The 16,468-nt window shown below is 40.5% G+C and overlaps 1 protein-coding gene across 3 annotated transcripts; it reads right to left on the bottom strand.

Annotated features, from left to right (window-relative positions):
- Window positions 1-2,824: 2,824 nt before the first annotated feature.
- Window positions 2,825-15,891, bottom strand: SKP1 (S-phase kinase associated protein 1). 3 transcript variants are annotated; one of them, XM_025994903.2, is made up of 6 exons: window positions 15,686-15,891; window positions 12,317-12,413; window positions 7,423-7,496; window positions 6,300-6,443; window positions 4,411-4,551; window positions 2,825-3,706 (listed from the first exon to the last, which is right to left on the bottom strand). In XM_025994903.2, exons 2-6 carry the CDS (start codon window positions 12,411-12,413, stop codon window positions 3,671-3,673), a joined length of 492 nt encoding a protein of 163 aa, XP_025850688.1. In that variant the 5' UTR covers window positions 15,686-15,891; the 3' UTR covers window positions 2,825-3,670. The 3 variants fall into 3 exon arrangements, with proteins under 3 accessions (XP_025850688.1, XP_072584703.1, XP_072584704.1); XM_072728602.1 differs by having other exon boundaries at window positions 12,317-12,427; window positions 15,686-15,848; XM_072728603.1 differs by lacking the exon at window positions 15,686-15,891 and adding an exon at window positions 14,898-15,234.
- Window positions 15,892-16,468: the final 577 nt, after the last annotated feature.

Raw genomic sequence — 16,468 nt, 5'->3', positions numbered from 1 at the left:
ACTCTCTTCCTGGACCATCACTAAAATTCTATCACTAATCCAGCACTATTTCATTCCAGCCTATATTCTATAGCCAACCGACTGATACTCAACTTTTTGCTGGCAGTTCCAGACTGAGAACTGCTTCCCCCCTCACCTTGGCATTCCTCCATTCCCAACCAAAACCAAAATGACTTCTGAAACCAAATTAGTTTCTTCTCACAAGAAGTGGCAGAAGTTATGCTTTAAGGGACGCCTGGGTGGCTCAGCAGTTGAGCGTCTGCCTTCGGCTCAGGCTATGATCCCAGGGTCCTGGGATCGAGTCCTGCATCAGGCTCCCTGCATAAAGCCTGCTTCTCCCTCTGCCTGTGTCTCTAATGAATAAATAAAATCTTTTTTTTTTTTTTTTTTTTTTTTAAAAAGAGCTTTAAAAGATAAATGCACTTCTTTGGCCATGGCTAAGGTGAACAGTGCTCAGATCAAGAGGTCAGCTGCTCTCTCTGTTCTTAATTCATGGAAGTCACTTCCTTTATCTGTATAACTTGACCTATTAAGAGTCTAGGTAACCTACCTCGTTTCTTAATTTACTTTGGGATCAGTAAACAAACTATAGGATGGCCACTGTGTAAGCAAACTAAGAGACCATGTCGTTTGGAATATCTGCCTGCCCTGAGTCACATCCTCATTGTGACTGCTACTAGCTGCCTTCTTCAGCTAGATCCAGTCTAAACTTGGCATTACCATTACTTCATTATTACCAGGATGCAGTCCTAACAGTCCACCAAATTAAAGATCTCGTTTAATTCCAGCAGCTGGTGTGTTCCAACAGGTGCAGAATCAACATCACAGCTATAATGCTGTTCAGGAATCTTTAACTTACTAGGATGAGTTTGTGAATCTTTGGAAACATTTTAAAAATTGCAAAGCAATACCCACCTTCTGTATTAAAGGTACATTCATGAAGGCAAGCTAATAGAATGGCACTTCAAATATAAAACTTGCTTCTACAATGTAAGAATTATTAGAATCTGTTTGAGGGGGCATATGCTTAATCCATGATAATGTGAGGGAAAAAGGAATAGACTAACACTCAGGAGTTTAGTTTACTCTCAATTTTAAGTGACAAAGAAAAGCTGAGAAGCCAAAGAACTGTCCCAGAAGAATGTTCATCACCAAAAGCACCACTCTGCATGTAGCTACCGTTTCTAATTTACCCCAGGCCACAAGGGCACTAAGAGGCAGAAGTATGAGTCTGGCCTCACAACAGGACTTCATGCCATGGTATTGATTTAGGGCAGCTGGGAAATGAGAGGGTGGGAAAGGGTATATCTCTGGAGATAGGTCTGGCTACTGTAGATAATGGCAAAGAGCCACTCGCTTTCCCAGGGTAAGGTGAGGGCCTAGAAAACTCTTGGTAAGTATTAAAGAAAAAGTGAGCATCTAGCAGGGAATAGGGCAGGCAGGGAATAGGCCTGTGTAGCCAGCCTGAAGTGCCTCTCGACACCCCATCTATGACTTACGTGGCACATGATGTCCACAAATGGCCTATTTTCTCTGAGATGAGCTGTCAGAGCTCTATAAAACCTGAGAGTTTAAGACTATCAGGATGTCTTGTTTAAAGCTTAGGGCCACAGTCTATAGGAAATCAGGAAGGGAATAAAAATCTTAACTACTATACTGTCTGTCCGCTCAGTCTCACCCATTCATCAAAAAGATCCCAGTGTCCTTTAAATAGGAGTAGTGCTATTTAGTCCTGTAATTCCAACAATTCTTGGGGGTTATACAGTTTGAGAACTAACAGCAATAGGTTTTGTTCCTTTCTAAACTAAATGAGACTATGTTAACAATCCTGAACTTTCAGCTAAGAATTTGGTTTTTCATGATCTTGCTAGAGATCTTGCTGGGGGTGACTAAGTTTTTTCAAGAACTGACCATGATGGTGGGAATTAGCAGATAAAGACACTCCAGCTAGGACTGAATTCTGCTACCTCCCCAAGTGAACCCAAGACAAATGGGAAACAACCTTAATTCCTGAGAATAAAAGGAATCAGGGATCCAGAAGTAGTCATAAGGGTTGGCAAACTTTTTCTGTCAAGGGCCAGAGGGAAACATTTTAGGCTTTTTAGTCAAATACCGTGTCCTGTATTGATTTTTAAATAATCCTTTAATAACATAAAACATTTTAAACTCAGAAACTGCAAAAACAACAGGCTGTGTGCTGGATCTCACCCACACAAGGGCTGTAGTTTGCAATCTGCAATCTCTGGTACAGACCACAAATAGGAATTCATGTGAGACAGTATATGGGACTTTATTAAATAAGATAGATTTGGAGCAAATGAGAGGTAAAGTATAAAGGCAAACTAATGTCAGCGAATAACCTGAGCTGAAACAGTTCATAGTAAACATGAAGAGAATGCAGTAAGACTACATGTGAACACAGATGATGCTAAATGGGAAAGCAGGAAAAAAGGAGCACAGAGGACAGAAAAAAGAACAATTTGTGGGCCATCTTAAGCCACCAAGAAAACTTAATTCTACTATAGGGCAGAGGCTGGAAACAATGGCAGGGCCATTTTGTGAGGCCACGTACACCAGTTAAGAACTGAAGCATTGGCTCCAGTGAACTGGATCAGGACAATCAGAAGAGACAGAAGTCTATCAGAACCCAAGTGTTAAAAAAAAAAAAAAAAAAGAACCCAAGTGTTAGGTCAGCAGCCTCCAGTGAGCTCATACATGAACTTCCTTGCAAGCTGTCTCCAGCTACACAACCATACATATATATTTAACTCATTTAATAATAAGAGACACACTTAATTTACACAAAAGCAAACCATTTACCACCTACTGTGTAACTTACTTTTTATTGAATCTTTCATTCATGATGGATACTCCTAGGTTTTGCCAGACACTTTAATGTTAAAGGTTAAATTAATTTTTTTTACATGCAAGTAGTGTGAAGTTTCCCCCACATGGGATAACTGATGATAAAAAGATGACATACTACATGGGTTATTTGCCTTTTTTAATTGAAAAGCTAACAGACTGGCTAAATTTCCCCCAAAACCACAAACTGAGTAGTAACTGAGTCTCTAGCCAATGTATTCAAAGCTAAGGATTAAAAATGCAAAAACAAGTCTTTAGATCCAATTAAGGGAGCCCAGCTACATACAGGCTCATCAATACCAGTGGTACTCCTTGACTCCAGGAAGTTGGAAGACATCCTAATAACCCCACTCAAAACATTTACCTCAAGTAGCCTTTTTCCAGTTTCCAACTCATGAATAAAGATAATACGTTGTTAATTCTATTTCAGAAAACTTTTTTCAACTTGTTTTATTTACAATGCCAACTTTTAAAAGGTCATTAAACTAAAGTTAACCAGACAATAAACTAGGCAGAAATCGCTTTACAAAGAGAGGGAAAGCCCAAAATGCCACCTTCTACAGAGAACCCACAGTTCAGTTTATTAAGAGCAAGGAAAAAAAGAAACTTTCGATACTAGAAGAAACAGCCATAAGTTTGGAATCTGTACTCAAACTACACATGCAAGGAGGACAATATTCTGCTAAAACAACTGATTTGCTGCTGCATTTGTCTACTGTTTGTCTAATATTAACAATTATAAACAGAGCAGTGCAACTAGTATTTGGAACAATCCTTACAGTGTTACAGTGTCAGGCATAACATCTCACTTCTCTTCACACCACTGGTTCTCTTTGCGTACCTAGAAGAGAGAGATATAAGGAAGTACCTTAAGCAGCCTTTCTTAAGACTACTACCCTCATGATTCATTAACAGCCTGTGAGGAGGGTTACCAAGGGACAGACGGAAAACTAGAAAAATACGAGGGTACAAGTATACTTCCTTACCCTCCTTTGCCTCCCCAGGTTTTTATTCTGCCCTGCTGAAATTATCAAAAAAGCAAAGGCAATGGGCAATTAAAGCTTCAGTCACCAGAACTGACAGCCAATTTAAATACTTCATTCACATTATTTCAGTTTGTAGCTGTGTCAACGTTCTGATCTACTCCTTCGTTTCTTCCCCCATTCACTAAGTTGCTTTCTTTCAAGTATCCTGGCAGTACACTAGCCACAGGGCTTGCTTTTCTGAAGTCAAATATTTATGGCTTACACGTAAGCTCCAGGTGACAAAACTAGTAACTGTGAAGGAGGAAGTATCAAAGAACACCTATGGCTGCTAATTGTTCTTATGCTCATATAAGAATGGGAGCATGCAAGTATTTAGAGTCACAGACAGACCAGTCTCTCAACAAGAATATTTTTATGACAGAGAGGTACCTATTTTATCATCTTTCAAGTAAAGTCAAGACTCCTTGATAGAGACACATCCTCTCCAGGTACGTTCTGAGTTTTACTCTTTTTTTTTTTTTTAAAGCATGTGATTAGAAATAAGCTGTGAGCAACCTACCTGGGCTTCCTCTTCTTCAGTAAAGTCATTTTTGATATTGAAGGTCTTACGGATCTCCTCAGGAGTTTTCCCCTTGATCATATTGGCAACAGTCTTGCATGTAACATCAAGCAAACCTTTGATGTCTAAGTAGTTCGCAGCCTGGAATGTGATGGTTGTTTTCATTATATAGTTGATGTTTTCAACTAAATCCAAAGTTAGCGACTGCCAATCCATATGTAATTAAACTTAAAATGCTAGTTAATTTTGTGAAATTAAAGGGAAAATCAGATGCTTTTGTGAAATATTTTCATACAACACTTTGTTACACCTTCTGTAATATGGAGTCCTGCTGCTGCCTTAAGCAAACCATACACCACCTCAAATGCTCAAGAATGGTCACTACTTGTGGGTGTATGTGTGTGCTCTGTGCACAGAAGCACCACATAGCAAATCTTGACAAAAATATTTAAAGAAACAGAAGCAATAACATTACATTTTATTGATCTTCTCAAATAATGAGCTTTTGGATTCTTTGGTTTTCTTTACTATTTTCTGCTTTACAGGTTTCTGCTCTTTAATATTCTCTTCTGTGAGTTTAATTTCATCTCTGACTAGTTTAAGGTAAAAGCTTAGATCACGGATTTGACACTTTTCTTCTTTTCCAATATAGGTGTGCTCAAGTGCTATCAAGTAGTAGTCCTCTGAATACTACTTTAGCTACGTCTCACAAATTCTCTTGTGTTGGGTTTTATTTCCCTTTAGATCAAAATACTTTCTGGTGTAAAATTTCCAATTCTTGCTTCTAATTTTCTTTTTTATTTCTTCTTTGACTCGTGTTACTGTGAAGTGCTTGTTTTCAAATACTTAGGATTTTCCAGAGAGCTTTGTTACTGACTTCTAATTTGATTTCACTGCAATCAGAAAACACTATGTGTGCCTTGAGTTCTTTCAAATCTGAGACTTGCTTTTATTTCTAACATGTCTATCTTAATTTAATAGTACATACTTGAAAAAGTATTCTGCTGTCATGAGATTTAATGTTCTATAAATGTCTATCAGGTCAAGTTGGCCAGTAGTGTTATTTGAATCTTCTATATCCCTATTCATTCTATTTGTATTATCAATTAAGGAGAGACAGAAGATGGTGGGTATGTCTATCCTTTGAGTTCTACTGGTTTTTGTTTCACTTTTTGGAAATTCTGCCTTTAGACAGATAAACACTTAGGATTGTTATGTCATCTTAACAATGGACTGATTCTTTACCATTATGCAACAACCCTCTTTAATCCTGGTGATATTTTTAACTCGGAAATCTACTCTAACACAGTCATTGCAGTTTTCTTTTGATTACTATTTGCATAATTTAATCTTCTTCCACCCTCTAAAACTAAGAGTGTCATTATAGTGGGTGTTTGGGGGGCAGTGCCTAGGTGGCTTAGTTGGTTAAGTCTTGTCTCCCTGGTTAAGTGTTGTCTGCCTTAGGCTCTGGTCATGAACCCAGCATCCTGAGATCAAGCCCCACACTGGCCTTCCTACTCAGCAGGGAGTCTGCTTCTCCCTCTCCCTCTGCTGCTCCCCCTGCTTATGCTCTCTCACTCTCCAAATAATAAATAAAATCTTCAAAAAATAAAAATAAAAAATAAAGCAGGTATTTTGGGGAGACCATAGCTGAATTTTTTTTTTAATTCCAATGTGACAATCTGTACTCTTTGTGTTTAAATCCATTTATATTTAATGTGATTGTTAATGTGTGAATTTAAATACAGCACTGCATTTGAGATAAGAGAATTAAAATTTAGCAACAATGAATTTAACAAGTTAAACTCTCTTAGAAGTGCAAACTAAACTCTTACAAGTCTTAGAAGTGCTGAACTAGAGATATTTTAAAGTATGCATTAAAAACATACCAGAATAAGTTCAAAAAGTGTTCCTTGGTCAACTTTCAGGAATTCTTGGTCCCAAACAGGAATATCATCTGTCCGCTTTTCTTTGTTCTCATCATCCTCAGGAGGAGGGGGGTCATCCTTGTGGTGGGTGCACCACTGAATGACCTGTAACAAAGTTCATTTCTCTGTGGCACTACATCACGAGGTACTCATTCCACTGCTGGGGCAAGGTTATTCCTACACTGGGATAAGAACTAGATAGAAGCTAACTTGAATGGCCAAATTAGTGGCCAGGCTTGAAAAGGAAAACTGAAGCTTGAAGAATCTTCACAACCCTTGAGGCTAGAAAATCTTAGAGAACAGCAAACCATGCAGTTAGATTACTATACGTGACCACATTAAAAAAGCTCCTGTGCAAAAGAGACGTGAAGTCAGACAGGATAATGAATAGAAAATACATGCAACAGGAACAACCAGCAATGGATTACCCTCTAGAATAAATCGTAAAAAAGAATACAAAGCGGGAAACCTGGCTGGATTAGTCAGTAGGGCATGTGACTCTTGTAATTTCCTCTACCTTGTAAAAACTGACTGGTCTTTCTCCAAATAAACATCCAATTGAATAGCTGGCTCTGTTAAGGAGCCTTGTGCCCTGAAACACTAAATTTGATTCAATGTAAAGAGCCTTTTATACTTAAATATAAGGTAAGGTGAGCAATGGGGGTACATTTGTTCTCAAGCTCCCCTTGAGGCACAGCTTCAGTAGACAATTTTTTCCTTTTTCCTAAGCACATACTATTATAATTTCAGTAATTTAAATGTGTAAATCAAAAAAACTACACAACCTAGGGTGCCTGAGTAGCTCAGTCAGTTGTATCCAACTCTTGATCTCAGTTCAGGTCTTAATTTCAAGGTGGTGAGTTCAAGCCCCATATTGGGCTCTACACTGGGCATGGAACCTACTCAAATAAATAAACTGCACAACTCAAATATTCTCAGGGCCTGTTTAAATAAATACAAAAAACATTTAGAATCATAATCCGTCTGTGTAATGAAGCTACCTATGTAGCAGTATAGGAAGATCATCAGGATGTTAAGTGACAAAAGAAAAGTACATATTCAAGCACATAGTTTGTTACCTTACCTTTTTTAATATTGCTGCGTTAACATTTGGTAGAGGAACTGGGTCATCATCTCCTTCATCATCCATTCCCAAATCTAAGAAAATTATATCAAGAGTTGCCATTATTTCCTAATTCTATTGTAAGATCGACACCAACCAGACGTGTCAAACAAGTACCTCGTAAAACATTGTCTAAAAGTCCTTGAAAAGTACTTTACTAAGAAATAGTCTCTTATAAGCATTTAAAATTAGCGGTTCCTAGTAAGTGGCCCATAAACCACCTAAAACTATATAAAACTGTGTTACTAGATAAATACAGGAATATTACATAAACAGAATCCTTAAAGAGGAAGAAAAGTAACCTAATTAAGTGAGACTGAGATGACTTTGGGGTGGGGGTGGGGGGAGTCAAAGCCAGACTCCTAGTCTTCCTCTTTATACCAAACTCTCTAGATGGGCTACATTTAGAAAAATAAGACTACAAAGTATTTCAAGTAACAGAATCTCAGTCTATTAAAATCTGAAGCCCAAAGAGATACACACACACACACACACACACACACACACACAAAATCATGCAGCCACTGACAAACAAAAATAAGGCAAGCAGAGCCATACATACTGGGTATGATTCCAGGATTAGAGTTTTTAAAAGCCAGGTATAAGAAAATAAATGTTACTGAATAAAAATGGGTATACACTTATATATTTAAAATATTTCCAGATGGATACATATGGAATTGTTAACAGTATCATGTGTAGGGTTAATAATAATAATAAAAGTTAATAATGTGGGCTGAGGGACTCTGTTTCAGTGTATACCTGTTAGTGTTATTCATCACATATTATCCATAATTGTGAATCTATAGATTGTCTTGGTAAAAAGCCTAACTTTCATATTCTCAAAGTGACTGGTAAACAAACAAAAAAACAAAACAAAAAAACCCTTAAAATTAAAATCCCTGTTAAAGATTCTAAATAAGAGTGTATTTTCATGCTAAATGGGTTTGTTTGTCCTTCAGTCTCTATTATGACTAAAAAAGAGCTGCCCAAAGTTATTTGTTAGTAAGTATGAAGACTAGAGGCCAAAGTTACTTTAGCACTATATTGGTGGTAGGAGAGTACCAGTTATGCTGACATGGCCAGCATTGAGTCAAACCATTTGAGTTTCTGATATGTAACAGGTGTCCTAGGCAGTGGAGAGTGAGCAGTGAATATAGAAGATACAAAGAATTGTTGCAATTTTAGACAGAACTGCTCAAAATGTCTCAGTGACAAGATGACACCGTAGTAAAATCCTAAAGGAGAGAAAACACCTAAGTAGAGGAAATGACAAACGCAAAGTCCTTGTGATAGGATGCTCTGGCATGTTCTAATAACACTAAAAGAATCTAGTGTTACTACAGCAGGTTTAGCAAGGGTGAAAGGAGTAAATGAGACCAGTGACAGGGGACCTGATGGTAACAGGGCCCCATGCATTTTGTCTACTGTATTGGGAAGAGATGGTAGACAGTGGCAGAGAAAAGATGGATATCTACTACGGGGCTGGCAATAATCCAAGCACAAGATGGTGACTTGTACAGGTTTACAGCTACGGAAAAAGAAATGATTCAATTCTGTATGCATTTTGATGGCAGAGGCAATGGATGGGAAATAGAATGTGAGTCAGGGAAGACGAAGGTGTATGATGTAAGGAACTAGATGAAACTGCCAATGGAGTTGCCAATAACTGATAGGCAGAAGGCTGTCAGAGAACTGTTATTTTGAAGGGCTGGGAATTAAGAACTCTAGCTTATTGAGTCTGAGGTACCTATTAGATAGCCAAGGGTAGACCAAGCAGTTAAACATGCCAAGTCTAAAAATCAAAAGAAGAGATCAGAATTGTAGGTAGTTTTGGGAATTGGTGTTTAGATGGCTTACAACACTATCAGGCTAGATGAGAAGACCAAAGGAATGAAGGAGTATAAATATGATGAAGACGTCCAATGTTTAAGCCAGCCGTGAGGAACTACGGGCTTTAAAAATAGGAAGACAAAAAGCTCTGAGTGAAGTGACAAGTAAAGTATCCTGGAAGTCGGATGTAGAAGAGGATGATCAAATGGTGTCAACTGGTCTAGATGAGAAATCAAAGACAATGCACTTGACAACATGGAGGTCAATGAGCTTAACAGGCAGTTTTACTGGAGTGGTAAAGATTAGAGTATATTCAAAAAGAATCCTATTTTCCTATATAGATGGATCATTCATTTCCCCTCCTCCTTTCTACCAATGTTGTTCCCTGATCCCATCTCAATCTAGAGTAAAACTGTAAAAATGAGTGTGTCAATTTTGACTAAGCCACTTTTGCTTTTCCTGTACTAGTATGAAGTATTTTTAATCTGGGGGAGAAAATGAAGTTACACTATATAAAATACTTATGTTTGGGAATTTGAGATAGTAGAGGAAACATAATACAGAAGACTAACTTGTTTAGATCCAAACATTATATGGAAGAAAGGCTTAAGTCATATTAAAAATAAGGACCTTACAGTTGTAAAGGATCACTTCTCTAGCATTTAAACCAAGGATGTGCAATTCCTTTCTACTTTTAACTGAATGCACAAGTATCCATAGTCATTCCTTTAAGCTATTTAGTTTCAAAGACTTCTGAAAGACACCTGTATCCCGATACCACATCCTGGACCTGAACAAATCAGTCAACTCACATGTACACATGCCAAGATTTTCACTTCTGATTATCCTGTGATTAGGTTTTATTTTTATTTTTTTAAGTCACAAAAAACCCATAATCAAAAATAAGAAAAACAATTAAGTTGCCAAATTCAACAGACACTAATTCTGAAGAGGCTAGAATTCTATATTCTTTAAGTACCACTGGTACTTAAAGTCATTCACCTCTAATGCCCAAAGGCTATGGAAGAAAAGAATCATATAACTGTTGCTATCACTCCACTTGCTTCTGTGATCTAAAGAGGCCTGGAAAACCTTCAAGGAGCCCTACGTTCCTACATGGCAAATGCTTCTTTGAAGCAGCACAGGACAGATTAGTGTGCCAGACACCAACTAAGATGAAATAAAGAACACTTTCATTGCCAAAGCAAGAGTTCAGGCAGCAATTTTGGTATCAGTTTCTACACCTTCTAGGTAATGCCTTACTCACCTGCCTTTAGGGACACTTGGATTGCTTTCACACTCTTTATTAGTGACCATACCATAGTTCTTCATTCAACAGGTACTTGATGAACAGTGACTGTGGGATGTACCAAGGGGTTTACAACTTAATAGAAGTGATCTATTTTTGTAAGTTATCAGGATACAGGACTGTAAGTGCCATAGGAGTGGTACCAATTACCAAAAAAAGAGTTACACGTTCAGCTTTTATCAGCTAACAGAAGTCACCAGCTTAGAAAACAGAAGACACACCCTCTGCAATTTAGCTTTTGCCTCTACCATACCTAATAAATGCAGTAAGTAATGCTCTAACTTACTGTGAAATCTCAAATGACCAGAGTGTAGTATATGAATCTGATAATCATTCTGGTCATCTCAAAATGCCTCCCTCTTCCCTTGGTTTCCACAAATCTTACTCCACTCATCTTCCACTTCTGACTTCTACTCACCTGACACCACCTGCTTCCCGTTCCAATATGGCTGACTGCCAATCTCATTTACTCCCATAAACACTCCTATAACCCACCACACAAACTCTATGTATCTCCAGCAGTCCACCAAGACTGGACCAAGAGCCACATAGATTATTACAAAAGTCTTCTTGGGGCAGGGAGGGGTTAAGTAAACATACCTAAGAAGTCATTTTCTTTCCATTTCTCTCAAACCCATTCTTCAGATCTACCAACTACAGTATCACAATCTCATTCTATAACAATAAACCCCAAATAAAAACCTCTACTTTCCTAGAACACATCTTGTCTACTTTACCTCAGAATCCTCTCCTAAAACATTCTAATTTTACTAAAGCTGAAATATCACATCACTACTGCTACCCAGTGTAGTCTCTCCACAAGCCTGAAAAGTAACATCCGCCAAGATGTTCCACCAGTACCACTTGGCACACTCTACTAACGCACTAATTACACCGTGTGACGGTTTGTGTTCTTTGGTGTCCTTCTCCCCTCCTAGTTTACAAATTCAAGAGCAAAGACTATTTCTCACTCACCTTCCTTTCACTGCACTTTTCACTTAAGTATAAGCTAAATAAAAACCTTTGATATTTGAGTACTTAACATCCTTATTACTGTTAATTTTTTTCACCAATGCTAGAAATTGATTTGTAATGTCTCCATATACTATTACTGTCCACCAACCCAGTAATAATGTTAAGAAAAGATTCATTTTAACTAGTAAAGTTTTGAAATGTTTCAGAGCCTGTTTTCTAACCTTAATTCTTCAATGTGCCATGTATGTGCTTTGCAGCAGTTTCAGGGGAAAGACAAAATGGACAAAAGGAAAAACTCGGTCAAAAAAAAAAAAAAAAAGGACATCTCGGTTTACCATCTACTCAGCTTACTTCTCTGTTGAAACAAAGGACCCTATTTAGATATCATATAGGAATGTATCTCTTTTCCAGAGCCTTTTATTTTTCTCATTAGAAACTGTGAATCCAAATTCACTTGATAATTAGGCCATTGTCTGATGCTTAGAAATCACTTCAATATTAGCTTATGATCTTATTTATTTAGTAATGAAAAAATCCATTAATTCAGACAATGCAGAAAATATCCTCTATCAAAAAGATGCAGTTAATTCTTTAATTCAAAAAATGTAAACTTTACCCCTTCATACTCTTGTGCATTTAATGACAAATCGCGATTTGTTTAACTTCAATGTTCACAGGTTACCTCCAACTAAACGTTACTTCCTCTTTCCCCTGTCCCAGGTTTTCTAATAAACTTACCTTCCAACATGGTCTTGATAGTCACAGACTGTTTGGCAATTTCAACATCAACTTCAAATATCTCTCCATCAGAACTCTGCAACTTAATTGAAGGCATCTAAAAAAAAGGTACTACACTGAATTTGAAATATAAGAGATACTACTTTTTTTTTTTACATTTCATTGACTAGTCTGTTGTTAAAAGACATCTAACATATTAACTATAAAATCCTAACGACCTGTAGTATATATATAATCTTGTAAAACACGGCCAGTGGTTATTCCCAGGCTAGCATAGAAGTATTGCTATCAATTTTTTCAAAGTGTAACTCCTAGGAATACAAGCTTTTAATTTTAAGGCTTGCCCTACTGAACTTATTACTGGTATAAATTTTAGAGTTACATTCTGTATTTTTAATGTAAGATATATTTAAAATAAACTATTCAGTCTGAGCCTGCATTTTGTTGTTGCTGGTGTTTTTTTTTTTTTTTTTTTTTTTGCTGGTGTTTTTTCTAAAGCTTTATTTATTTTGGGGCGCCTGGGTGGCTCAGTTGGTTAAGCATCTGTCTTCAGCTCAGGTCATGATCCCACGGTCCTGGGGTCAAGCCCCACATCGGGCTCCCTGTTCAGTAGGATGTCTGCTTCTACCTCTCCCTGCCGCTCCCTGTGCTGGTGCTCTGTCAAATAAATAAATAAAACCTTAAAAAGAGAGAGAGAGAGAAATTTTAAAGAGAGAGCTCTAGAGGATGCATACACACACTTATGCATGCAGGGGAGGGGCAGAGGGAGAGAATCTTAAGCAGACTCTGTGCTGACAGGGAGCCCCATGCAGGACTCAATCCTACCACCCTGAGATCAGGACTGGAGTCAAAATTCAGAGTCAGAGGCTTAACCAACTACGTCACCCAGCACCCATTTGCCTGCCTTTCTGCTGTCACTGAATGCTGACTACTCTCATCTGAATAGTTAACTGTCACAATAAACCTCCTGCAAAGCTGAGGGTGGTCAGTCCAAAATAAATGAAGTTACCAAGTAAGATACAAATGTTCCAATAGTGAGACTTACCAGTAAAAAATGAGTTCAGATCTGAGGAGTGTTATGAGAATATTCTTATTTTATGTTTGCATCAATGTAAAATATACAAGATAATAATATATTTAAGAACAAACAAATGTCAATCTCATCTGCTAAACTAAAAGTACTTAAATTTAACAGTCCTTTTTATCTTCCATTACTGACTGTCCAGGTGTCCAAATTTGAGTTCTCCTGCTAAAATAAAATCCTCAGAGAAATAACCTGTTACTAGCTTCAAAAATGTATTTATTACCTCAGACTAATTCTGGGTCACTGGGAAAAAGATACCTCTTAGATAAAAATTAAGCAATTAACTACAAAGGACTTGAGTTCTAGCAAAACCAAAAAACCCCACTTCTTTAAAAGTTCCAAGCCATCAATTTATCTTCAGATTCTTAGGGGAAGTAGGAAGAGCAGCAATACAGGACTCCAAACATTACTTTACAATCCCTTCAAATTTCAAATAAATATTTTACAGGCCCATGCTTCTCAGGTATTCATAATCCTGCAATGGCCCTATTAACTCTAGAGTGTAGAATTTGCCATTTAAAATATTCACTGCACCTATTTTAGGATCAAAGATTCCAAACCCATTAAATCAGTTAAAATATTCATTCTACTTTTCTTAGACAATTATCTCTATTACCCGAATAAGCTGTTAGAGAAAGGAAGCAAAAAAGGTAAAGCTCTGTTTTAAAATCAGCCACTGCAATATCCTGCTCTCACTCGTCCAGGGCTGGAGAGAATCAGATTTCACTTTTCAGTTCACAAATATGTCTGTTCCTCCATGTTGCTTAGTGCTTGCCAATAATGCAGTTGTCCTATTCAATGGAGAAGGGCCCAGAGCAGAGGACCCTCCCTGTGACAAGACAATAACAAAAGGTATCCCTCCCAAAAATATTTTAATGTGAATCCAATTTTTAATTACAAAACATTCTATGCTCTTTTTATATTCCATAGTACTGCAATCAGCACTTCCACAGAAAGGCAAGCTTGGCAATACAATTGATAAAATTACTTGTAAGCACAATGACCATTTCATATTGTTTTCAAGTAACTGTTGGTAAATAACCAGATCTGCTTAGTCATAGTCAAATTCCTGTATTATATTACTCTTAAGGGAGTTGAGGTCTTATTAAATAAGCAGGGAGGCAATGGGTTCATTTGTAATCGAATTCACTTTGTGATCCCAAACTTAATACTTCAAAGAGTCGTTTCGTTTTTGTTTTCGTTTTTTACTGCCATAGAGTTGGAATTCAGGACAAAACTGTAATGATGATAATGGACGAGATTCTGATTTGACATGCTTTCAAGACAATTCCTTAAGCTTCTGATCTTGAAAATCAATCACCTTCCATTACCGGCATGAAACAGAGTCTATCAACAACATAAGAGAAACCTGTGTTTTCAGTGACCCGAATTGTGACACTTTTTTGAGAGCAGAATGGAGAACTCTACGTTGCTCTATGACACAGATACATTCTATCGTGACGCTCTGGTGAAAAACTCATGACCCAAAACCCAAACCTGAGATCCTTATCCAGGTGAACGTCCTATCCCCGTTAAAACTTAAAAGCAGCCTGGCTTCGAAAGAGTTAGGCCTCCTAAAAGTCACACCACGATGACGAGAACATCTGGCTATTTCAACAGTTGTTTCAGCAACTCCAAGCTGTGGCAAAATAATGGAGAGAAATATTCTGAAGCAGCAGGCGGCCTGCCGGGCAAACGTGCGGCCCAAGCACTTAGCCACAGCTTACTGTGGCTGCTGACGCCAGATACAAGGAAGAGAAAAAAAGATGGGAGCGAAAAAGACCCAGCGCTCCCGGACTCCCACCGCCACGCTCCTTCCGGACGCCAAGACAACAAACAGGCACGTACGCCCACGCCGGCCTAGGGTCCTCCGCCGAAAGCCCCGCCACCGCCCCCGCCCCCGCCCCCGCCCCCACCCGGTCCCCGAGGCCGGCAGGCTCACGGCCAACGGAGGCCCCGGGCCGCAGCCTGGGCCTCGCGGCCGAGCTCCGCGCAGGCAGGCGGACCCTCGCCCCTCGCGAGGAGGGGCCACTCTCCGGCCCGGCTCGCACCTTCTCCCGGCCGCCCCAGCGCCCCCGAGGCGTCGTGAGGACGCGCGGCCAGGAGAGGGGCTCGCCGGCACCTCCCGGGAACCGGGTCCGCGACGGGCTGCGCTGGGCCTGAGGGAGGCCTGGCCCAGGTGCCTCCCGCCTCCCGCCTCGGGCGGGCCGAGGCCTCCGGGGCAGCCGCCCAGCCCGCAATCCACGGCACCACCGCCCCTTCGCGTTCGGTCGGCGGCTACTCACGGTGCTCGGTCTCAAGCCGACGGCGGGCTGGAGGCTGACAAGAGCGGAGCACCCTCGCCGGCCGGAGGAGAAAGGGGGAGAACAAGGCCTCTACGGCGGCGCGGCGCGGCGGCGGCCTTATAAGGGCGGGCGCAGGCGCTGAGGACCCCGGGGCCGCGGCGTCACAGAGCCGGCGGGGCTGGCCGCCGAGATCGCCTGACGCAGGCGGAGACGGCGGGGCGGAGGGGCGGGCGCTACGGCGCGGGGGCGGGGCTTCGCTCTGACCCACCCCCCCCGCATTCCACCCCCGCCCCACCCGCCCCACCCGCCTCACCCGCGAAGCCGCGGCTCGCGGTCCTGCAAGCAGAACCGCGGGACCGGCTGGGGTGCTCCGCCGCCTGCAAGGGTCCTTCAGGCAGGGGCTGGCCTCTGCCGAGTTAAAGACTCCCGCCGTGGAAAGCCTAGAAACTGCTAGTGAGCGTGCGGGCGCCGAGGGCCTGGAGTCGGGGAGGGGCTGCGCACCGCCCCCCCCCCCCCACTTCAGGACGGGGAAAGGGGCCCCGGAGGAGGAATGACAGCTGGGCGTTGCAGTCACCGCTCTGACACTCCGCTCGGCGCCTCAGTGACTCCCCAGCCCAGCGTGCGGTAGCGCACTCTCCGGGGTAACCCGTGAGGTTGAAGTGTCGTTGCCCTCTCCCTGCTCTGGACCTCCGACACGTGCAGACCAACGCAGCTTAGTGCTCTTCAGCCTTGCGTCCTACCGTTGTTTTCCCAAGAGGCCTCCAGGCCGGAGGAGCCATTGCT

The sequence above is a fragment of the Vulpes vulpes genome, chromosome 12 (genome assembly GCF_048418805.1).
Source record: "Vulpes vulpes isolate BD-2025 chromosome 12, VulVul3, whole genome shotgun sequence".
In the NCBI taxonomy this organism is placed as follows: Eukaryota; Metazoa; Chordata; class Mammalia; order Carnivora; family Canidae; genus Vulpes; species Vulpes vulpes.
The sequence above is the reverse complement of the archived record's forward strand: the minus strand, read 5'-3'. Positions and strand labels throughout refer to the sequence as shown.